Here is a 26,571-nt window from a genome sequence, read left to right on the forward strand (position 1 = left end):
AGGTGTGGGTGGATGCTGTTGTAATCACAGTCATGTGTTTGTTTAAGGTGTGGGTGGATGCTGTTGTAATCACAGTCATGTGTTTGTTTAAGGTGTGGGTGGATGCTGTTGTAATCACAGTCATGTGTTTGTTTAAGGTGTGGGTGGATGCTGTTGTAATCACAGTCATGTGTTTGTTTAAGGTGTGGGTGGATGCTGTTGTAATCACAGTCATGTGTTTGTTTAAGGTGTGGGTGGATGCTGTTGTAATCACAGTCATGTGTTTGTTTAAGTTTTGTTTAAGGTGTGGGTGGATGCTGTTGTAATCACAGACTCCCAAAACACATGCTGTTGTAATCACAGTCATGTGTTTGTTTAAGGTGTGGGTGGATGCTGTTGTAATCACAGTCATGTGTTTGTTTAAGGTGTGGGTGGATGCTGTTGTAATCACAGTCATGTGTTTGTTTAAGGTGTGGGTGGATGCTGTTGTAATCACAGTCATGTGTTTGTTTAAGTTTAAGGTGTGGGTGGATGCTGTTGTAATCACAGGTGATGCTGTTGTAATCACAGTCATGTGTTTGTTTAAGGTGTGGGTGGATGCTGTTGTAAATCACAGTCATGTGTTTGTTTAAGGTGTGGGTGGATGCTGTTGTAATCACAGTCATGTGTTTGTTTAAGGTGTGGGTGGATGCTGTTGTAATCACAGTCATGTGTTTGTTTAAGGTGTGGGTGGATGCTGTTGTAATCACAGTCATGTGTTTGTTTAAGGTGTGGGTGGATGCTGTTGTAATCACAGTCATGTGTTTGTTTAAGGTGTGGGTGGATGCTGTTGTAATCACAGTCATGTGTTTGTTTAAGGTGTGGGTGGATGCTGTTGTAATCACAGTCATGTGTTTGTTTAAGGTGTGGGTGGATGTTGTGTAATCACAGTCATGTGTTTGTTTAAGGTGTGGGTGGATGCTGTTGTAATTACAGTCATGTGTTTGTTTAAGGTGTGGGTGGATGCTGTTGTAATTACAGTCATGTGTTTGTTTAAGGTGTGGGTGGATGCTGTTGTAATCACAGTCATGTGTTTGTTTAAGGTGTGGGTGGATGCTGTTGTAATCACAGTCATGTGTTTGTTTAAGGTATTGGTTGATGCTGCTGTAATCACATTCATGTGTTTGTTTAAGGTGTGGGTGGATGCCGCTACACAAGTTTTCTTCTCACTAGGACCCGGATTTGGTGTTCTTCTTGCATTTGCTAGTTATAACAAACTCAACAACAATGTGTACAGGTAACAAACAAGTGTCTTATATTCTTACTTTTCTGTATCATCACTGTTACCTTTAGTCGCGTGTTTAAGCAATAGTATAAACTTGATTTTTGATAAATCAGGACAAGGTAGTTCATCACAATCACCACCAGACATAAGAATACATTGCTTTCTCTGGTCTATTATAGTGTATTAGGTATCTAGACTCGTCAACTTCCATTGAAAACACTGTAGCTGTCCGATTGTGAAAACTGCATAAGGACTGAAATTATAATTTCCCAGATACAATGCGTTGTTACAAGTGAACTTAGGACCTCCTTCACTTGGCCGATGAGGATTCGTTTAATGATCACAGGGATCTGAGAATTTGTTACAGATTATTTAATCATGGACCCACTAGAGTGCCCTAAGATCATTTTAGACGCTTTAGAGGTCTAGATCAAAAACCGATAAAAACATACTCTACATGGTACTATATATACGAGAAGGGTGGTAACTCACAGACTCAAAATGTCTAACCCGCCTACTTTTAGCGGCTATAAAACACATTTCTAGAACATCTTCATAGAAACGATTACTACCGTCGAAAAGAGCGATACTTTTCCTTTCAAAATCATCCCCATTATGACAAACATCTTGAAAATGATCTAATTAATATCCATACTGTCTGTGTGGCCGATATAATATGCATGAGCGAGGCTTCAATCTCATTGGCCGGATATAAAAAGACCACCGTTGTATATGTTTGAATAGTAACGGAAAAATCCATATATAGATGTATAACGTCCCGAAAAGAGAGACTTTTTATAGCCGGCCACTGTAACCGTGTTCTGTACAACGTGTTCTGTACAACGTGTCCTGTACAACTTAACCTGTACACCGTGTCCTGTACACCGTGTCCTGTATACCTGTTCAACTTGTCCAATACACCTTGTCCTATACACCTTGTCCTGTACACCGTGTCCTGTACACCTGTACAACTTGTCCTGTACACAGTGTCCTGTACACTTTGTCCTGTACACCGTGTCCTGTACACCTGTACACCGTGCCCCGTTCACCTGTACAACTTGTCCTGTACAACTTGTCCTGTACACCTTGTCCTGTACACCTTGTCCTTTATACCGTGACCTGTACACCTTGTCCTTTACACCTTGTCCTTTACACCTTGTCCTGTACACCTTGTCCTGTACACCTTGTCCTTTATACCGTGTCCTTTACACATTGTCCTGTACACCGTGTCCTGTACACCTGTACACCGTGTCCTGTACACCTTGTCCTGTACATCGTGTCCTGTACAACTTGTCCTGTATACCGTGTCCTTTACACCTTGTCCTTTATACCGTGTCCTTTACACATTGTCCTGTACACCTTGTCCTGTACACCTTGTCCTGTACACCGTGTCCTGTACACCTTGTCCTGTACACCTTGTCCTGTACACCTTGTCCTTTATACCGTGTCCTTTACACCTTGTCCTGTACACATTGTCCTGTACACCGTGTCCTGTACCTGTACACCTGTACACCGTGTCATTTTCACCTTGTCCTGTACAACTTGTCCTGTATACCGTGTCCTTTACACCTTGTCCTTTACACCGTGTCCTGTACACCTTGTCCTTTACACCGTGTCCTTTACACATTGTCCTGTACACCTTGTCCTGTACTGTCCTGTACACCGTGTCCTGTACACCTTGTCCTGTACACCTTGTCCTGTATACCGTGTCCTGTACACCTTGTCCTGTACACCTTGTCCTGTACACCTTGTCCTGTACACCGTGTCCTTTACACCTTGTCCTTTACACCTTGTCCTGTACACCTTGTCCTGTACACCTTGTCCTGTACACCTTGTCCTGTACACCTTGTCCTGTACACCTTGTCCTTTATACCGTGTCCTTTACACCTTGTCCTGTACACATTGTCCTGTACACCGTGTCCTGTACCTGTACACCTGTACACCGTGTCCTTTACACCTTGTCCTTTACACCTTGTCCTGTACACCGTGTCCTGTACACCTTGTCCTGTACACCGTGACCTGTACACCTTGTCCTTTACACCGTGTCCTGTACACCGTGACCTGTACACCTTGTCCTGTACACCGTGACCTGTACAACTTGTCCTGTACACCTTGTCTTTTACACCTTGTCCTGTACACCTGTACACCGTGTCCTGTACCTGTACACCTGTACACCGTGTCCTGTACACCGTGTCCTTTACACCGTGTCCTTTACACCTTGTCCTGTACACCGTGACCTGTACACCTTGTCCTTTACACCGTGTCCTTTACACCTTGTCCTTTACACCTTGTCCTGTACACCTGTACACCGTGTCCTGTACACCTTGTCCTGTACACCGTGTCCTGTACAACTTGTCCTGTACACCTTGTCTTTTACACCTTGTCCTGTACACCTGTACACCGTGTCCTGTACCTGTACACCTGTACACCGTGACCTGTACACCTTGTCCTGTACACCGTGTCCTTTACACCGTGTCCTTTACACCTTGTCCTGTACACCGTGACCTGTACACCTTGTCCTTTACACCGTGTCCTGTACACCTTGTCCTGTACACCATGTCCTGTACACCTGTACACCGTGTCCTGTACACCTTGTCCTGTACACCGTTCCGGTACACCTTGTCCTGTACACCGTGACCTGTACACCTTGTCCTTTCCACCTTGTCCTGTACACTGTGATCTGTACACCTTGTCCTTTACAAACTTGTCCTGTACACCGTGTCATGTACCTGCACTACCTTTACACCATGTCCTTTACACCGTGGCCTTTAAACCTTGTCCTGTACACATGTACACCGTGTCCTTGTACACCTTGTTCTTTGCACCGTGACCTGTACACCTTGTCCTGTACACGTGACCTGTACACCTTGTCCTTTACACCTTGTTCTGTACACCGTGACCTGTACACCTTGTCCTTTACACCTTGTCCTGTACAACTTGTCCTGTACACCTTGTCCTGTACACCGTGTCCTGTACACCTTGTCCTTTACACCGTGTCCTGTACACCTTGTCCTGTACACCTTGTCCTGTACACCTTGTCCTGTACACCTTGTCCTTTACACCTTGTCCTGTACACCTTGTCCTGTACACCGTGACCTGTACACCTTGTCCTTTACACCTTGTCCTGTACACCTTGTCCTGTACACCGTGTCCTGTACACCTTGTCCTTTACACCGTGTCCTTTACACCTTGTCCTGTACCTGTACACATGTACACCGTGACCTGTACACCTTGTCCTTTACACCGTGTCCTGTACACCTTATCCTGTACACCGTGTCCTGTACACCTTGTCCTTTACACCTTGTCCTTTACACCTTGTCCTGTACCTGTACACATGTACACCGTGACCTGTACACCTTGTCCTTTACACCGTGTCCTGTACACCTTGTCCTGTACACCGTGTCCTGTACACCTTGTCCTTTACACCGTGTCCTTTACACCTTGTCCTGTACCTGTACACATGTACACCTGACCTGTACACCTTGTCCTTTACACCGTGTCCTGTACACCTTGTCCTGTACACCGTGTCCTGTACACCTTGTCCTTTACACCGTGTCCTTTACACCTTGTCCTGTACCTGTACACATGTACACCGTGACCTGTACACATTGTCCTTTATCACCGTGTACTGTACATCTTCGTACACTTGTCCTGTACACCATGTCCTGTACACCCTGTACACCTTGTCCTTTACACCGTGTCCTTTACACCTTGTCCTGTACACTGTGTACACTGTACACCTTGTCCTACACCTGTACACCTTGTCCTTTACACCGTGTCCTTACACCTTGTCCTGTACACCATGTCCTGTACACCTGTACACCGTGTCCTGTACACCTTGTCCTGTACACCGTGTCCTGTACACCTTGTCCTGTACACCTTGTCCTGTACACCTGTCCTGTACACCTTGTCCTTTTACACCTTGTCCTGTACACCTTGTCCTGTACACCTTGTCCTTTACACCTTGTCCTGTACACTTGTCCTGTACACCTGTACCTTGTACACCTGTACACCTTGTCCTGTACACCTTGTCCTGTACACCGTGTCCTGTACACCTTGTCCTGTACACCTTGTACCTGTACACCGTGTCCTTTACACCGTGTCCTTTACACCTTGTACACCGTGTCCTGTACACATGTACACCGTGTCCTGTACACCTTGTCCTTTACACCGTGTCCTGTACACCTTGTCCTGTACACCGTGTGACCTGTACACCTTGTCCTTTACACCTTGTCCTGTACACCTTGTCCTGTACACCATGTCCTGTACACCTTGTCCTTTACACCGTGTCCTGTACACCTTGTCCTGTACATACACCTTGTCCTGTACACCTTGTCCTGTACACCGTGTCCTGTACACCTTGTCCTGTACACCGTGACCTGTACACCTTGTCCTGTACACCGTGTCCTGTACAACTTGTCCTGTACACCTTGTCCTTTACACCTTGTCCTTTACACCTTGTCCTGTACACCGTGTCCTGTACACCTTGTCCTTACACCTTGTCCTGTACACCTTGTCCTGTACACCTTGTCCTGTACACCTTGTCCTGTACACCGTGTCCTGTACACTTGTCCTTTACACCTTGTCCTGTACCTGTCCTGTACACCTGTCTGTACACCTTGTCCTTTACACCGTGTCCTTTACACCTTGTCCTGTACACCGTGTCTGTACACCTTGTCCTTTACACCTGTCCTTTACACCTTGTCCTTTACACCTTGTCCTGTACAACGTGTCCTGTACACTTGTCCTTTACACCGTGTGTACCTGTACACCTTGTCCTGTACACCTGTACACCTTGTCCTGTACACCTTGTACACCTGTACACCGTGACCTGTACACCTTGTCCTGTACACCTTGTCCTGTACAACTTGTCCTGTACACCTTGTCCTGTACACCTTGTCCTGTACACCGTGTCCTGTACACCTTGTCCTTTACACCTTGTCCTGTACACCTTGTCCTGTACACCTTGTCCTGTACACGTGTGTACACCTTCTTCCTGTCCTGTACACCTGTCTGTACACCTTGTACACTTGTCCTGTACACCTTGTCCTTTACACCGTGTCCTTACACCTTGTCCTGTACACCTGTACACTTGTCTTTACACCTTGTCCTTCACCTTGTACACCTGTCTGTCCTGTACACCTTGTGTCCTGTACACCTTGTCCTGTACACCTGTACACGTGTCCTGTACACCTGTACACCTTGTCCTTTACACTGTCCTTACCGTGTCCTTTACACCTTGTCCTGTACTGTACACATGTACACCGTGACCTGTACACCTTGTCCTTTACACCGTGTCCTGTACACCTTATCTGTACACCGTGTCCTGTACACCTTGTCATTTACACCTTGTCCTTTACACCTTGTCCTGTACCTGTACCGTGACCTGTACACCTTGTCCTTTACACCGTGACCTGTACACCTTGTCCTGTACACCATGTCCTGTACACCTTGTCCTTTACACCTTGTCCTTTACACCTTGTCCTGTACACCATGTCCTGTACACCTTGTCCTTTACACCGTGTCCTGTACACCTTGTCCTGTACACCGTGTCCTGTACACCTTGTCCTTTACACCGTGTCCTTTACACCTTGTCCTGTACCTGTACACATGTACACCGTGACCTGTACACCTTGTCCTTTACACCGTGTCCTGTACACCTTGTCCTGTACACCATGTCCTGTACACCTTGTCATTTACACCTTGTCCTTTACACCTTGTCCTGTACACCATGACCTGTACACCTTGTCCTGTACACCGTGTCCTGTACAACTTGTCCTGTACACCGTGTCCTGTACACCTGTACACCGTGTCCTGTACACCTTGTCCTGTACATCGTGTCCTGTACAACTTGTCCTGTATACCGTGTCCTTTACACCTTGTCCTTTATACCGTGTCCTTTACACATTGTCCTGTACACCTTGTCCTGTACACCTTGTCCTGTACACCGTGTCCTGTACACCTTGTCCTGTACACCTTGTCCTTTATACCGTGTCCTTTACACCTTGTCCTGTACACATTGTCCTGTACACCGTGTCCTGTACCTGTACACCTGTACACCGTGTCCTGTACACCTTGTCCTTTACACCGTGTCCTTTACACCTTGTCCTGTACCTGTACACATGTACACCGTGACCTGTACACCTTGTCCTTTACACCGTGTCCTGTACACCTTGTCCTGTACACCGTGTCCTGTACACCTTGTCCTTTACACCGTGTCCTTTACACCTTGTCCTGTACCTGTACACATGTACACCGTGACCTGTACACCTTGTCCTTTACACCGTGTCCTGTACACCTTGTCCTGTACACCATGTCCTGTACACCTTGTCATTTACACCTTGTCCTTTACACCTTGTTTACACCTTGTCCTGTACACCATGACCTGTACACCTTGTCCTGTACACCGTGTCCTGTACAACTTGTCCTGTACACCTTGTCCTTTACACCTTGTCCTGTACACCGTGTCCTGTACACCTTGTCCTTTACACCTTGTCCTGTACCTGTACACCTGTACACCGTGTCCCGTTCGCCGTGTCCATATAGAAATACAGACTCCTAGGGATAACTTGGTAGTTTGTCCAACAGTTCGAAGGCAATCACTCGATTAATTGAGCCTAAACTATGAGTCTCTTCTGGCCATTACACCAGGATAAACAACCCGTAAAATAGACCTCGCTTTTGGCTTTATAGAGCCCTTAACTACTTAAACGATGTTTCTCTAGTACACTAGTGCTTATCGATAGCTACTAAAACAGAATTAACACATTTCTTTCGCCCTAAATCCACCAAGCTTAAATGTCGGCTAGATGCAACCGGAAACGGGCCCGGAGCATAGTAACAAGATTTACTAATGAAGCCTTTTACTACTAGTTCCGGTTCGTTAAACAAAGCGACGTTTTAACCATGATCCACCAAATCCTCTGAAAGTTTTATTTTCATCACATTATTGCCTCTCGCCATTTAAGTGTATAACACTGACCTAGAATTGCTGCAGACATACCCGGCTACAATCATCTTAGATGGCCAGATTACACGCAGAAATATACAGCTTCCGTCTTGTTGTTATTCACTATTCAGCAAGAAAAATATAACATCATGAGATTAGCTGAAACATCAGCATTCACTTAACACTTGAAACATCATGCAATACACTGATTTGTTTACACATCAGACTCTGGAGTAATAATGTTTCACTAGATTGGTGATTATGGTCCTTTCTTGTCCTCCCAAATCAACTTGAACGCTGTTTTATGTAGAAAATTGTCAGGCGAATTCAGTTACTTTTTCGTTTTCCTTCTTTTCTCTGTAAAATTAATAAACATTTAGCTTGCATCAACACCTGGTTGGATATACTCTTAGTGTTTTTTCTGTTCTGAGTGTTTATGAGGAGAGTACAGTAAGATATTTTGTGTTATAATAACAGGTATCTCTATAATTAACTTTTATTTATGTTCATACTGAATCCGACTTTCTGATTGGCAGATACTTTTTCTTCATACTACTATAATGAGAAAATCCGAAAATGGCGCGAAAACTCGACGTTATCATGCATGACGTTACAATAGAGACGTCGGAGTTGCGTATTGATTTGGAAAAATAATGCATTGGAAAATCAATAGAATAGTACGTTTTAACGTATTTTATGTTATCATGTAGTCTGATAAATTAATTGTAAGCATTGATGTCACTATTATTTAACTTCCTCGAGTTAGGAAAAAATAAGTTTGCAAACTTTTGTGAGAATCCGCTGCGCGGACTCACACAGTTTGCAGACAAAAATTCCTTTCATACCACGATGAAGTTAAGATATAGTGACATCAACGTTTAATTGAATTATTAATGAATATTCATGACTTTTGCTTTAGGGACGCCTTGGTAACTAGTGCTGTGAACTGCCTGACGAGCTTCTTCTCAGGCTTCGTTATCTTTATGATCCTTGGTTACATGGCCCAGAGGACAAAGCAGGATATTAAGGACGTAGCAACTGACGGTTAGTGACGTCATGGGTATACACATGTCCTGTGCCATCAATTAAATAAGGATGGTTTACATATAGAAACAAATATGAAGGCTTCGCATGTGAGCGCAAAAAAAATCTGAAAATAAATTTTCATTTCCTTATTCTTGTTAAAGTTGATAATGATAAATACAAAATTACAACATATTAAGCACATGTTGATCCTTCAAAAGATTTGTTGACTATCTCGATTTTGATGAATACAATATAAGCTTATACACTGGTGTAGCTTACCGAAGGAATATCACTTTAAAGTTTATACTAGGTATCCAACAAATGTTTAGATTATATCTCTGTAAAAGTAGATATTCTCAGATTAGTATAAAAGCAGACAACATCTACTTTTCTGGAACATGATAATTGCTCTATACTCTTCTTTAGGAGTCTTAAAAGCGAATACATATTAAACAGTGTACCGAAGTATTGTCTTAAAAGTCCGAGTTTATATTGGAACAGGACCTGGACTCGTCTTCGTTGTTTACCCAGAAGCCATCGCGACGTTACCAGGGGCACCATTTTGGGCAATAATATTTTTCCTGATGTTGTTGACCCTAGGGTTGGATAGTTCGGTAAGTAAAACTTAAAAGATGTGTCGGGAGCTATCAAGTTTTTTATACCATCATTACCAGATTTGCCATACAAAGGAAAATAAAAAAAAAGATCGGATTCCTGCAAATACACACATGAATTTGTATTGAAATTATTTTATACAATATATATTTTTTACAATATTGATTTCGTGGCTTATATATGATATTTGATTTTCAGTTCGGTGGATCTGAAGCTATTCTCACTGCACTGTCCGACGAGTTTCCGATTTTACGTCGACACAGAGAACTCTTTGTGGGGGCTCTTTTTTCAGTGTATTTTATCGTCGGTTTGTCCTTCTGTACCGAGGTAGGTTAACCCCATAGATGATACACAATACAGGGGTAGGTATAACCAGTGGTAGGTATACGCAGTGTGCACTGGGGTAGGAATACACAGTGTGTACATGGGTAGGTATACACAGTGTGTATCTGGGAAGGTATACACAGTGTGTACTGGGGTAGGTATACACAGTGGTAGGTTTACACATTGTGTACATGTGTAGGTATACACAGTGGTAGGTATACAAAGTGTGTCCTGGGGTAGATATATACAGTGGTAGGAATACACAGTGTGTACAAGGGTAGGTATACACAGTGTGTACAGATGAAGGTATACACAGTGTGTACAGGGGTAGATATACACAGTGGTAGGTATACACAGTGGTAGGTATACACAGTGTGTACAGGGGAAGGTATACACAGTGGTAGTTATACACAGTGTGTACAGGGGAATGTATACACAGTTTGTACAGGGGTAGGTATACACAGTGGTAGGTATACACAGTGTATACAGGGGAAGGTATACACAGTGTATACAGGGATAGGTATACAGTGTGTACAGGGGTAGGTATACACAGTGTGTACAGGGGTAGGTATACACAGTGGTAGGTATACACAGTGGTAGGTATACACAGTGTGTACAGGGGTGGGTATACACAGTGTGTAGAGGGGTAGGTATACACTGTGGTAGGTATACACAGTGTGTGCAGGAGTAGGTACACACAGTGTGTACAGGGGTAGGTATACACAGTGGTAGGTATACACAGTGTGTACATGTGTATGTATACACAGTGGTAGGTATACACAGTGTGTACAGGGGTAGATATATACAGTGGTAGGAATACACAGTGTGTACAAGGGTAGGTATACACAGTGTGTACATGGGTAGGTATACACAGTGGTAGGTAAACACAGTGTGTACATGTGTAGGTTTACACAGTGGTAGGTATACACAGTGTGTACATGTGTAGGTTTACACAGTGGTAGGTATACACAGTGTGTACAGGGGTAGGTATTCACAGTGTGTACAGGGATAGGTATACACAGTGTGTACAGGGGTATGTATACACAGTGTATACAGGGGTAGGTATACACAGTATGTACATGAGTAGGTATACACAGTGGAAGGTATACTCAGTGGTAGGTATACACAGTGTGTACAGGAGTAGGTATACACAGTGTGTACTAGAGTAGGTATACACAGTGTGTACAGGGGTAGGTATACACAGTGTGTACAGGGGTAGGTATACACAGTGTATACAGGGGTAGGTATACACAGTGTGTACAGGGGTAGGTATACACAGTGTGTACAGTGGTAGGAATACACAGTGTCTACAAGGGTAGGTATACACAGTGTGTACATGGGTAGGTATACACAGTGGTAGGTAAACACAGTGTGTACATGTGTATGTATACACAGTGGTAGGTATACACAGTGTGTACAGGGGTAGATATATACAGTGAGAGGAATACACAGTGTGTACAAGGGTAGGTATACACAGTGTGTACATGGGTAGGTATACACAGTGGTAGGTAAACACAGTGTGTACATGTGTAGGTTTACACAGTGGTAGGTATACACAGTGTGTACATGTGTAGGTTTACACAGTGGTAGGTATACACAGTGTGTACAGGGGTAGGTATTCACAGTGTGTACAGGGATAGGTATACACAGTGTGTACAGGGGTATGTATACACAGTGTATACAGGGGTAGGTATACACAGTATGTACATGAGTAGGTATACACAGTGGTAGGTATACTCAGTGGTAGGTATACACAGTGTGTACAGGAGTAGGTATACACAGTGTGTACTAGAGTAGGTATACACAGTGTGTACAGGGGTAGGTATACACAGTGTGTACAGGGGTAGGTATACACAGTGTATACAGGGGTAGGTATACACAGTGTGTACAGGGGTAGGTATACACAGTGTGTACAGTGGTAGGAATACACAGTGTCTACAAGGGTAGGTATACACAGTGTGTACATGGGTAGGTATACACAGTGGTAGGTAAACACAGTGTGTACATGTTTAGGTTTACACAGTGGTAGGTATACACAGTGTGTACATGTGTAGGTTTACACAGTGGTAGGTATACACAGTGTGTACAGGGGTAGGTATTCACAGTGTGTACAGGGATAGGTATACACAGTGTGTACAGGGGTAGGTATACACAGTGTATACAGGGGTAGGTATACACAGTATGTACATGAGTAGGTATACACAGTGGTAGGTATACTCAGTGGTAGGTATACACAGTGTGTACAGGAGTAGGTATACACAGTGTGTACTAGAGTAGGTATACACAGTGTGTACAGGGGTAGGTATACACAGTGTGTACAGGGGTAGGTATACACAGTGTATACAGGGGTAGGTATACACAGTGTGTACAGGGGTAGGTATACACAGTGTGTACAGGAGTAGGTATACACAGTGTGTACAGGAGTAGGTATACACAGTGTGTACAGGAGTAGGTATACACAGTGGTAGGTATACACAGTGTGTACAGGGGTAGATATACACAGTGGTTGGTATACACAGTGTATACAGGGGTAGATATACACAATGGTAGGTATACACAGTGTGTACAGGGGTAGATATACACAGTGGTAGGTATACACAGTGGTAGGTATACACAGTGTATACAGGGGTAGATATACACAGTGGTAGGTATACACAGTGTGTACAGTGGTAATTATACAGAGTGTGTACAGGGGTAGATATACACAGTGGTAGGTATACACAGTGTGTACAGGGGTAGATATACACAGTGGTAGGTATACACAGTGTGTACAGGGGTGGGTATACACAGTGTGTACATGTGTAGGTACACACAGTGTGTACATGGTTAGGTATACACAGTGGTAGGTATACACAGTGTGTATATGTGTAGGTATACACAGGGGTAGGTATAAACAGTATGTACAGGGGTAGGTATACGCAGTGTGTACAGGGGAAGGTATACACAGTGGTAGATATACACAGTGTGTACAGGGGAAGGTATACACAGTGGTAGGTATACACAGTGTGTACATGTGTAGGTATACACAGGGGTAGGTATACACAGTATGTACAGGGGTAGGTATACACAGTGTGTACAGGGGTAGTATACACAGTGGTTGGTATACACAGGGGTAGGTATACACAGTGTGTACAGTGGTAGGTATACACAGTGTGTACAGGGGAAGGTATACACAGTGGTAGGTATACACAGTGTGTACATGTGTAGGTATACACAGTGTGTACAGGGGTAGGTTTATAAAGTGTGTACAGGGATAGGCATACACAATTATTGGTATAAACAGTGGTAGGTATACACATTGTGTACATGTGTATGTATACACAGTGTGTACTGGGGTATGAATACACAATGTGTACAGGGATAAGTATACACAATGGTAGGTATACACAGTGTGCACAGGGGTAGGTATACACAGTGGTAGGTATGCACAGTGTCTACATGTGTAGGAATACACAGTGATAGGTATACACATTGTGTACTGGGGTAGATATACACAGTGTGCACAGGGGTAGGTATACACAGTGGTTGGTATACACAGTGTCTACATGTGTAGGTATACACAGTGGTAGGTATATACAGTGTGTACAGGGGTAGGTATACACAATGGTAGGTATACACAGTGTGTACTTGGGTAGGTACCACAGTGTGTACATGTGTAGGTATACACTGTGGTAGGTATACATAATGGTTACTGGGGTAGGTATACACAGTGTATACAGGGGTAGGTATACACAGTGTGTACAGGGGTAGGTATGCACAGTGTATACAGGGGTAGGTATACACAGTGTGTACAGGGGTAGGTATACACAGTGTGTACAGGGGTAGGTATACACAGTGGTAGGTAAACACAGTGTGTACATGTTTAGGTTTACACAGTGGTAGGTATACACAGTGTGTACAGGGGTAGGTATTCACAGTGTGTACAGGGATAGGTATACACAGTGTGTACAGGGGTAGGTATACACAGTGTATACAGGGGTAGGTATACACAGTATGTACATGAGTAGGTATACACAGTGGTAGGTATACTCAGTGGTAGGTATACACAGTGTGTACAGGAGTAGGTATACACAGTGTGTACTAGAGTAGGTATACACAGTGTGTACAGGGTAGGTATACACAGTGTGTACAGGGGTAGGTATACACAATGTATACAGGGGTAGGTATACACAGTGTGTACAGGGGTAGGTATACACAGTGTGTACAGGAGTAGGTATACATAGTGTGTACAGGAGTAGGTATACACAGTGTGTACAGGAGTAGGTATACACAGTGGTAGGTATACACAGTGTGTACAGGGGTAGATATACACAGTGGTTGGTATACACAGTGTATACAGGGGTAGATATACACAATGGTAGGTATACACAGTGTGTACAGGGGTAGATATACACAGTGGTAGGTATACACAGTGGTAGGTATACACAGTGTATACAGGGGTAGATATACACAGTGGTAGGTATACACAGTGTGTACAGTGGTATTATACAGAGTGTGTACAGGGGTAGATATACACAGTGGTAGGTATACACAGTGTGTACAGGGGTAGATATACACAGTGGTAGGTATACACAGTGTGTACATGAGGGGGTGGGTATACACAGTGTGTACATGTGTAGGTACACACAGTGTGTACATGGTTAGGTATACACAGTGGTAGGTATACACAGTGTGTATATGTGTAGGTATACACGACAGGGGTAGGTATAAACAGTATGTACAGGTAGGTAACCAGTGGTAGGTATACACGTGGTAGTATACACAGTGTGTACAGGGGGACAGGGTAGTATACACAGTGTGTAGATATACACAGTGTGTACAGGGGAAGGATATACACAGTGGTAGGTATACACAGTGTGTACATGTGTAGGTATACACAGGGGTAGGTATACACAGTATGTACAGGGGTAGGTATACACAGTGTGTACAGGGGTAGTATACACAGTGGTTGGTATACACAGGGGTAGGTATACACAGTGTGTACAGTGGTAGGTATACACAGTGTGTACAGGGGAAGGTATACACAGTGGTAGGTATACACAGTGTGTACATGTGTAGGTATACACAGTGTGTACAGGGGTAGGTTTATAAAGTGTGTACAGGGATAGGCATACACAATTATTGGTATAAACAGTGGTAGGTATACACATTGTGTACATGTGTATGTATACACAGTGTGTACTGGGGTATGAATACACAATGTGTACAGGGATAAGTATACACAATGGTAGGTATACACAGTGTGCACAGGGGTAGGTATACACAGTGGTAGGTATGCACAGTGTCTACATGTGTAGGAATACACAGTGATAGGTATACACATTGTGTACTGGGGTAGATATACACAGTGTGCACAGGGGTAGGTATACACAGTGGTTGGTATACACAGTGTCTACATGTGTAGGTATACACAGTGGTAGGTATATACAGTGTGTACAGGGGTAGGTATACACAATGGTAGGTATACACAGTGTGTACTTGGGTAGGTACCACAGTGTGTACATGTGTAGGTATACACTGTGGTAGGTATACATAATGGTTACTGGGGTAGGTATACACAGTGTATACAGGGGTAGGTATACACAGTGTGTACAGGGGTAGGTATGCACAGTGTATACAGGGGTAGGTATACACAGTGTGTACAGGGGTAGGTATACACAGTGTGTACAGGGGTAGGTATACACAGTGTGTCCAGGGGTAGGTATACACAGTGTATACAGGGGTAGGTATACATAGTGTGTACAGGGGTAGGTATACACAGTGGTAGGTATACACAATGGTAGGTATACACAGTGTGTACAGGGGTAGGTATATACAGTGTATACAGGGGTAGGTATACACAGTGTATACAGGGGTAGGTATACACAGTGGCAGGTATACACAGTGTGTACAGGGGTAGGTATACACAGTGTGTACAGGGGTAGGTATACATAGTGTGTACAGGGGTAGGTAAACACATTGTGTACTGGGGTAGGTATACATAGTGTGCACAGGGGTAGGTATACACAGTGGTAGGTATACACAGTGTGTACAGGGGTAGGTATACACAGTGTGTACAGGGGTAGGTATACACAGTGTATACAGGGGTAGGTATACATAGTGTGTTCAGGGGTAGGTATACACAGTGGTAGATATACACAGTGGTAGGTATACACAGTGTGTACAGGGGTAGGTATATACAGTGTATACAGGGGTAGGTATACACAGTGTATACAGGGGTAGGTATACACAGTGGTAGGTATACACAGTGTGTACAGGTGAAGGTATACACAGTGTGTACAGGGGTAGGTATACATAGTGTGTACAGGGGTAGGTATACCACAGATCTAAATGTCAGCATGTTATAGACTTTGTTTGTAATACTTTACACGACTTGCTCCTCAACGTGGGGTGTAAAACTAATGTGGTGTGAAACATTCTAAATGAGGGACAGGGTCTCCAAACACGGGATATTTTCATATTGTTTTGCTGTAAAATCCAGTATGTTATCTTTCAGTCATTAATTAGATTAATTTGGTAAGATGACCGTCGAGGCTTTCGGGCCTCTTGTATTCTTAGATGACGAAATGAATATATTAAGGGACCCGTTTGTAGACACTAAATCTCGTTTTTAAAACTTTAGAGAAATAACGAGTTTACGTGGGTTACTGTAAATCTCTTATTAAGCTTATACATCTGTATACATAACAAATTATACATATCAGCACGGATTGCACTTTGAACAATAATTGTAATTAATGCATTACTTTTGCTGACAGGGAGGTGCACTCGTGGTGCAGCTAATGGACAAATTTGCGGCTGGATATTCGATACTCTGGGCAGTGTTCTTTGAAACTCTTGTTGTTTCGTGGGCTTACGGTATGTTCAAGCACGTCAGTCTTCGTGATGACCCACTTAGATTTGTTGTCACTGTCTGTCAGTGGTAAGACGGTCCCTCTGTCACGCTACACAACTATACCAAGTGTCGTCCATAACACGATAACGACCCCGTCTCAACAAAAATAGCACACAAATGTTGGGTCGTGGAAATTCATCATGGCACTTTCTCATTCATTTTGCATGAACGAGACCTCCGCTGCAATCTCATTTCTTGTCTGAAATGAAAAGTTGTTATGCTCCTTTCGGGACACCTTTTAATTTACCTTTGGCGTAACCCACATACCAGAGACACCAGGTAAAAATATATGCATAATGCATGAGAAAGTGCCACCATGAATTACCACGGCCCTATAGAGGACATTTTTGTTACATTTTTGTTGAAACGGGACTGGTATCGTTTTATTGACGGCACTTAATTCAGTTGTGTAGAAAGATTTTGAAAAGGAAAAGTATCGCTCTTTCCAACGGTAGTAGCCGTTTTTATGAACACATGTTAGAAATGTAATTATTTAGCTAAAATGTAGCTACCCGTAGTACAGTGTAGAAGTTTTGTCTCGGGGAGCTTTCCACCCTTTACGTGTATAGTACAGTGTAGAAATTTTGTCTCGGGGAGCTTTCCACCCTTTACGTGTATAGTACAGTGTAGAAATTTTGTCTCGGGGAGCTTTCCACCATTTACGTGTATAGTACAGTGTGAAAGTTTTGTCTCAGGGAACTTTTCACCCTTTACGTGTATAGTACAGTGTAGAAGTTTTGTTTCGAGGAGCTTTTTACCCTTTACGTGTATAGTACAGTGTAGAAGTCTGGTCTCGGCGAGTTTTCCACACTTTATGCGAATAGTACAGTGTAGAAGTCTCGGGGAGCTTTCCACCCTTTACGCGTATAGTACAGTGTAGAAGTTTTGTCTCAGGGAGCTTTCCATCCTTTACGTGTATAGTACAGTGTAGAAGTCACGGGGAGCTTTCCACCCTTTACGTGTATAGAACAGTGTAGAAGTCTGGTCTCGGGGAGTTTTCCACACTTTACGTGTATAGTACAGTGTAGAAGTCTGGTCTCGGGGAGTTTTTCACACTTTACGTGAATAGTACAGTGTAGAAGTCTCGGGGAGCTTTTCACCCTTTACGTGTATAGTACAATGTAGAACTTTTGTCTTGGGGAGCTTTCCACCCTTTACGCGTATAGTACAGTGTAGAGGTTTCGTCTCGGAGAGCTTTCCACCCTATACGTGTATAGTACAGTGTAGAAGTCAGGTCTCGGGGAGCTTTCCACCATTTACGTGTATAGTACAGTGTAGAAGTTTGGTCTCGGAGAGCTTTCCACTCTTTACGTGTATAGTACAGTGTAGAGGTTTTGTCACGGGGAGCTTTCCACCCTTTACGTGTATGGTACAGTGTAAAGGTCTAGTCTCGGGGAGCTTTCTACCTTTTACGTGTATAATACAGTGTGGAAGTTTTGTCTCGGGGAACTTTCCACCCTTTACGTGTATAGTACAGTGTAGAAGTTTGGTCTCCGGGAGCTTTCCACCTTTACGTGTATAGTACGGTGTAAAGGTCTTGTCTCGGGGAGCTTTCTACCTTTTACGTGTATAATACAGTGTGGAAGTTTTGTCTCGGGGAGCTTTCCACTCTTTACGTGTATAGTACAGTGTGAAATTTTGTCTCGGGGAGCTTTCCACCCTTTACGTGTATAGTACGGTGTAGAAGTCTGGTCTCGGGGAGTTTTTCACACTTTACGCGTATAGTACAGTGTAGAAATATCGGGGAGCTTTTCACCCTTTACGTGTATAGTACAATGTAGAAGTTTTGTCTTGGGGAGCTTTCCACCCTTTACGCGTATAGTACAGTGTAGAGGTTTCGTCTCGGAGAGCTTTCCACCCTATACGTGTATAGTACAGTGTAGAAATCTGGTCTCGGGGAGCTTTCCACCATTTACGTGTATAGTACAGTGTAGAAGTTTGGTCTCGGAGAGCTTTCCACTCTTTACGTGTATAGTACAGTGTAGAGGTTTTGTCACGGGGAGCTTTCCACCCTTTACGTGTATGGTACAGTATAGAAGTTTTGTCTCGGGGAACTTTCCACCCTTTACGTGTATAGTACAGTGTAGAAGTCAGGTCTCGGGGAGCTTTCTACATTTTACGTGTATAATACAGTGTGGAAGTTTTGTCTCGGGGAGCTTTCCACTCTTTACGTGTATAGTACAGTGTGAAGTTTTGTCTCGGGGAGCTTTCCACCCTTTACGTGTATAGTACGGTGTAGATGTCTTGTCTCGGGGAGCTTTCCACCCTTTACGTGTATAGTACAGTGTAAAAGTTTTGTCTGGTGAAACTTTCCACTTTTTACGTGTATAGTACATTGTAGAGGTTTTGTCACGGGGAGCTTTCCACCCTTTACGTGTATGGTACAGTATAGAAGTTTTGTCTGGTGGAACTTTCCACCCTTTACGTGTTTAGTACAGTGTAAAAGTTTTGTCTCGGGGAGCTTTCGACCCTTTACGTATATACTACAGTGTAGAGGTCTTGTCTCGGGGAGCTTTCCACCCTTTACGTGTATAGTACTTTGTAGAGGTCTTGTCTCGCGGAGCTTTCCATCCTTTACATGTAGAGTACAGTGTAGAGGTCTTGTCTCGGGGAGCTTTCCAGTCTTTACGTGTATAGTACAGTGTAGAAGTCTGGTCTCGGGGAGCTTTCCACCCTTTACGTGTATAGTACAGTGTAGAGGTCTTGTCTCGGGGAGCTTTCCACCCTTTACGTGTATAGTACAGTGTGGAAGTTTGGTCTCGGAGAGCTTTCCACCCTTTACGTATATAGTACGGTGTAGAGGTCTTGTCTCGGGGAGCTTTCTACCCTTTACGTGTATAATACAGTGTAGAAGTTTTGTCTCGGGGAGCTTTCTACCCTTTACGTGTATAGTACAGTGTAGAAGTTTTGTCTCGGGGAGCTTTCTACCCTTTACGTGTATAATACAGTGTAGAAGTTTTATCTCGGGGAGCTTTCTACCCTTTACGTGTATAGTACGGTGTAGAGGTCTTGTCTCGGGAAGCTTTCCACCCTTTACGTGTATAGTACAGTGTAGAAGTTTTGTCTCGGGGAGCTTTCCACCCTTTACGTGTACAGTACAGTGTAGAGGTCTTGTCTCGGGGAGCTTTCCACCCTTTACGTGTATAGTACAGTGTAAAAGTTTTGTCTGGTGGAACTATCCACCCTTTACGTGTATAGTACAGTGTAGAAGTTTGGTCTCGGGGAGCTTTCCACTCTTTACGTGTATAGTACAGTGTAGAGGTTTTGTCACGGGGAGCTTTCCACCCTTTACGTGTATGGTACAGTATAGAAGTTTTGTCTGATGGAATTTTCCACCCTTTACGTGTTTAGTACAGTGTAAATGTTTTGTCTCGGGGAGCTTTCTACCCTTTACGTGTATAGTACAGTGTAGAGGTCTTGTCTCGGGGAGCTTTCCACCCTTTACGTGTATAGTACAGTGTAGAGGTCTTGTCTCGGGGAGCTTTCCACTCTTAACGTGTAAAGTGCAGTGTAAAAGTCTGGTCTCGGGGAGCTTTCCACCCTTTACGTGTATAGTACAGTGTAGAGGTCTTGTCTCGGGGAGCTTTCCACCCTTTACGTGTATAGTACAGTGTGAAAGTTTTGTCTCGGGGAGCTTTCCACCATTTACGTGTATAGTACAGTGTGGAAGTTTGGTCTCGGGGAGCTTTCTACCCTTTACGTGTATAGTACAGTGTAGAGGTCTTGTCTCGGGGAGTTTTCCACCCTTTACGTGTATAGTACGGTGTAGAGGTCTTGTCTCGGGGAGCTTTCTACCCTTTACGTGTATAGTACAGTGTAGAGGTCTTGTCTCGGGGAGCTTTCCACCCTTTACGTGTATAGTACAGTGTAGAGGTCTTGTCTCGGGGAGCTTTCCACCCTTTACGTGTATAGTACAGTGTAGAAGTTTTGTCTCGGGGAGCTTTCCACCCTTTACGTGTATAGTACAGTGTAGAGGTCTTGTCTCGGGGAGCTTTCTACCCTTTACGTGTATAGTACAGTGTAGAAGTCTGCTCTCGGGGAGCTTTCCACCATTTACGTGTATGGTACGGTGTAGAGGTCTTGTCTCGGGGAGCTTTCTACCCTTTACGTGTATAGTACAGTGTAGAAGTTTTGTCTGGTGGAACTTTCCACCCTTTACGTGTATAGTACAGTGTAGAAGTTTTGTCTCGGGGAGCTTTCCACCCTTTACTCGGGGAGCTTTCTACCCTTTACGTGTATAGTACAGTGTAGAGGTCTTGTCTCGGGGAGTTTTCCACCCTTTACGTGTATAGTACGGTGTAGAGGTCTTGTCTCGGGGAGCTTTCTACCCTTTACGTGTATAGTACAGTGTAGAGGTCTTGTCTCGGGGAGCTTTCCACCCTTTACGTGTATAGTACAGTGTAGAGGTCTTGTCTCGGGGAGCTTTCCACCCTTTACGTGTATAGTACAGTGTAGAAGTTTTGTCTCGGGGAGCTTTCCACCCTTTACGTGTATAGTACAGTGTAGAGGTCTTGTCTCGGGGAGCTTTCTACCCTTTACGTGTATAGTACAGTGTAGAAGTCTGCTCTCGGGGAGCTTTCCACCATTTACGTGTATGGTACGGTGTAGAGGTCTTGTCTCGGGGAGCTTTCTACCCTTTACGTGTATAGTACAGTGTAGAAGTTTTGTCTGGTGGAACTTTCCACCCTTTACGTGTATAGTACAGTGTAGAAGTTTTGTCTCGGGGAGCTTTCTACCCTTTACGTGTATAGTACAGTGTGAAAGAGGATTTTTACCGATTCTTATCTAGACCTCTAAAACGTCTAAAAATGGTCAATGGGGACTCTTGTGTGTCACTAATTATATAAACTGTAACTAATTCTCAGATCCCTCTGCGGTGAAAAGGTACTGATTTTTTTCCGGGTCAAATATATTGCTTAACAATGAAATATCATTATGTGTAACGTCGTGACATGATGTGTTTTAATGGCATTATTCTCTATAGTAAGATCCATAAAATAATATCAGTTATCGAAATATGTCCGAAATGTTAAATAAGCAATGATATGGATTTATCAGGTACGGAGAGGTTTTCCGAAGATATCCGCTTGATGGTAGGCTTTCCTCCTGGTCATTACTGGAGAATTTGCTGGAAATACGTGGCACCGGTCTTTTTACTGGTAAGTCAGTTTTCTTTGCAAGTTGAAACCATTCAGCTGAAATTTATTTTTTTTTACTTTTTACCCTTGAGTTCTGCATATTCATTTTGGAACAAATCCGCGCACAACGTGGCAAAGAGTAGCCATATTAATTTCAATAATTGAAGTGTGTTTTGCTAAGCAGTTACTAAGAAGTTTAACTAACTACGTGTATTCAATATTTCAAAGGAAGGGAGAAAAAAGAAAAAAAAAATGGAAAAGATCCCTTTTTCCCATTATCTGACAAAGATCATTCTTTGCGCAAAGATCCTCCTTTGATCTCGTGTTGAAACATCTTACTTCAGTTTATTTTTTTTCTGATTATGCGAGTTGAATAAAACCTATGAAGTATCAGATTTCATTAATCGTTTTAACTTTCAATGTTTGCTTGTACATGGATTAATTGTTAGTGTGTAATAATTCAATTTTGTATGTAACGAACAATTCCATTGGCTTAAATGTTGATACTGCCGTTTGTAATGTCGCTTCTGATTAGCTGAATCTAATGAAAACCCTAATAAAAAAGTTTTCCTGCATTGTTAGGATGATTTGTTATGGAGCTATATAAACCCCCTTCAGACATGATCTATTCAACAACCCTCATTATTATATATATCTCACTTTCACTTAGAATGTTCTGATTGAATTAAGTTTGATCACATGACATTGAATAAGTAAGATATTACACCGGAAATGGAAGGCGAGGAAATGACCCTTTGGAAGACACATGACCGGAAGTTGACATCGTCTGCAACGTCAACCAACAATTTCAACATTGTTGCTTCTTTTTTTGCAGGACAAAGAATTTAGCAACGTTATTGGGGAATATTTTTATGTGTTATTTTACTAGAGATTTCAATAGCTTATTGATGTTGAATATAACAAAATTGGGTTTATTCTAATTTACTCTTTCAAGGGAGACAATTCTAGATGTATCCCCATCCACAGAGGGCCATAATTGTATTATGTATGCTGTTTTACCCTGTGATGTACCATTTTTTGTTGTAGTTCATCATGATATTTGGCCTAGTGATGTACCAGCCCCTGACTTACGAGGATTACGAGTACCCCTGGCCTGCTAACATGATTGGCTGGTGTGTCGCTCTCTCCTCTATTTTATGTATACCTGGATTCGCTGTCTATGGAATATTAACAACCCCCGGTACCTTATCTGAGGTGAGGCAACGATTCATTTGATATCTGTCACTTATTCCGCCTGATATCCTGTCTTTTGACATATGTCACTTACTCCGCCTGATATCCGCTCATATGACATATGTCACTTATTTCGTCTGATATCCAGTCATTTGATATCTGTCGCTTATTCCGCCTGATATCCAGTCTTTTGATATCTGTCACTTATTCCGCCTGATATCCGGTCATTTGATATCTGTCACTTATTCCGCCTGATATTCAGTGATTTTATATCTGTCACTTATTCCGCCTGATATGTAGTGTTTTGATATCTGTCTCTTATTCCGTCTGATATCCAGTCATTTGAAATCTGTAACTTATTCCGTCTGATATCCAGTCATTTGAAATATGTAACTTATTCCGCCTGATATCCAGTCATTTGAAATCTGTTATTTTTATTCCGTCTGATATCCAGTCATTTGAAATCTGTAACTTATTCCGTCTGATATCCAGTCATTTTTACATTACATCAATGCGATATCCCTCCTTTATTGTATGACGTCTTGTATAGACTTCAGTTGTTTACTGGATTCATATTCCGTCCCTGAAACGAATTACATTATATGCTGTAGAAGTAACGTTTATCTTATATATATATTTTAGAGAATACGTATTCTGGTGACACCTAAAAATGATAGAAATCGACACACAGCCTCGAACTGGACTGATGTCAGGCTGAATGGTGGAGCGATTGGAGACCGGGTATAATTCTTGCACTTAGTCAGCCGACACAGTTTTATAGTGATGTAACATGTGCCTGGAATATCGTGGATAAACGAGCGGGAAAATAACAGGGAGCACGTCATACACTCACCATGGTAGCGGGACCTATACGGGAAGGGAGAGAACTCTCCTGAGTAGCATCTTTATGAAGTTAGGAATGGAAAATGGTTTAAAGGAAGAAATAATTTGTATTTAATGTTGAGTTTCGGAAATGTTAAACGGATGGACATTTTGTTGTAAATGGTGAGACTAAGGAAGCTCGAATGTTGAAGAGTTTGTAACTGCGAAGCGTATGTGCGAGCTCCAATGAATCCTATTATACTACAGAACCCCGTAGTCTATGACGTAGTCGTATAGATCTGTGTTGTAACTGTAGAACTATGCAGCTGTGTAGTTATGCAAAGACCATTAGACTTTAGTCCTTAACAGCATCAGTCGTAATCAGCAAAGACCAATAGAATTTAGTCCTCAAACAGCATCAGCATGGCGTCATTCGTATCGTGACGTCATTGAAACTTTTGTTGTCGTCTTGAGCTGTGAGCTGCATCTTGTATAAAACTGTAAAGGATTCATAGCGCTATCAGGAATATCACTACTGTCACTCAATCATATGACATATAGCATTATCCTACACCAGGCAACACCTGGTTGATATGACGTCATAATTACACTGGTGGAGACGTGAATATCCGGATTCCTACACCAATGTGACGCAATTTGATTCCACGTGACGTAAGTCCTGATCCATGGGTCAGCTCAATGTCGGATAACATGTGACGTCATACATCTAATTAGATGGAATTGATAAAGCATGATGATGAAGTCATGGGACAACCTAAACCACCATAATGTCACCTGTTGTCTTAAATAACCGTGAAGTCACGTGACGTCTTAGAACACAACCATTGATCCCACTCTGAGATCCGTCTGACGTTCTGAATGAAGATGTGTTTGACACTGTTCCGACGATAACTCATAAGTTAAAATGGCGTGAAATGTGAATGGGCATTGTGTCAATTAATTAGTTTTCACTGATAATCAGACGTTGTCTTACACCATCACCGACAACTTTATATCCCAATGCTACCTCACATATCACATGCCATTACAGTCTTCACGTGGGAACTGTTTCCATGGTAACCATAAAGTTTTACAAGCATAAAGTACCGAAATGTAAGAGAAAGGTAGTAAAAAGCACACTCCTCTAGTCATTTACCACAACATTGATCTGTATTGTTTATCTCAATATTAAGATATGAGGACATATTCTGAATTGTTTTTCTGAATATTAAGATATGAAGTAAATATTCTGAATTGTTTTTCTCAATATTAAGATATGAAGTAAATATTCTGTATTGTTTTTATCAATTTTAAGATATGAAATAAATATTCTGTATTGTTTATCTAAATATTAAGATATGAGGACATATTCTGAATAGTTTATCTCAATATCAAGATATAAGGACAGGCTTTGAATTGTTTATATCAATATTACGATATAAAGACATATTCTGAATTGTTTATATCAATATTAAGATATAAGGACAGGCATTGAATTGTTTATATCAATATCAAGATATAAGGACAGGCTTTGAATTGTTTATATCAATATCAAGATATAAGGACAGGCTTTGAATTGTTTATATCAATATTAAGATATAAGGACAGGCTTTGAATTGTTTATATCAATATCAAGATATAAGGACATATTCTGAATTGTTTATATCAATATCAAGATATAAGGACATATTCTGAATTGTTTATATCAATATTAAGATATAAAGACATATTCTGAATTGTTTATATCAATATTAAGATATAAGGACAGGCTTTAAATTGTTTATATCAATATCAAGATATAAGGACATATATCAAGATATAAGGACATATTCTGAATTGTTTATATCAATATTAAGATATAAGGACAGGCTTTGAATTGTTCATATCAATATTAAGATAAAAGGACAGGCTTTGAATTGTTTATCTCAATATCAAGATATAAGGACATATTCTGAATTGTTTATATCAATATTAAGATATAAGGACAGGCTTTGAATTCTTTGAATCTCAGTAATACGATATAAAGACATATTCTGAATTGTTTATATCAATATCAAGATATAAGGACATATTCTGAATTGTTTATATCAATATTAAGATATAAAGACATATTCTGAATTGTTTATATCAATATTAAGATATAAGGACAGGCTTTGAATTGTTTATATCAATATCAAGATATAAGGACAGGCTTTGAATTCTTTGAATCTCAGTATTACGATATAAAGACATATTCTGAATTGTTTATATCAATATTAAGATATAAGGACAGGCTTTGAATTGTTTATATCAATATTAAGATATAAAGACATATTCTGAATTGTTTATATCAATATTAAGATATAAGGACAGGCTTTGAATTGTT

General features: G+C 42.1%; 1 protein-coding gene across 1 annotated transcript in view; it reads left to right on the forward strand.

Annotated features, from left to right (window-relative positions):
• LOC138331065 (sodium-dependent dopamine transporter-like) overlaps positions 1 to 25,994 on the forward strand; it is a 70,261-nt gene extending 44,267 nt beyond the window's left edge. Inside the window, exons 7-14 of the mRNA XM_069278523.1 lie at positions 1,152 to 1,255; positions 9,112 to 9,236; positions 9,720 to 9,832; positions 10,032 to 10,160; positions 16,916 to 17,015; positions 22,111 to 22,211; positions 23,238 to 23,405; positions 24,027 to 25,994. Coding sequence (XP_069134624.1) covers positions 1,152 to 1,255; positions 9,112 to 9,236; positions 9,720 to 9,832; positions 10,032 to 10,160; positions 16,916 to 17,015; positions 22,111 to 22,211; positions 23,238 to 23,405; positions 24,027 to 24,131 — 945 coding nt within the window. The 3' untranslated portion in view covers positions 24,132 to 25,994. The remainder of the gene's footprint in view (positions 1 to 1,151; positions 1,256 to 9,111; positions 9,237 to 9,719; positions 9,833 to 10,031; positions 10,161 to 16,915; positions 17,016 to 22,110; positions 22,212 to 23,237; positions 23,406 to 24,026) is intronic.
• The last annotated feature ends 577 nt before the right edge of the window (positions 25,995 to 26,571 follow it).

The sequence above is a fragment of the Argopecten irradians genome, chromosome 9 (genome assembly GCF_041381155.1).
Source record: "Argopecten irradians isolate NY chromosome 9, Ai_NY, whole genome shotgun sequence".
Taxonomy (NCBI): Eukaryota; Metazoa; Mollusca; class Bivalvia; order Pectinida; family Pectinidae; genus Argopecten; species Argopecten irradians.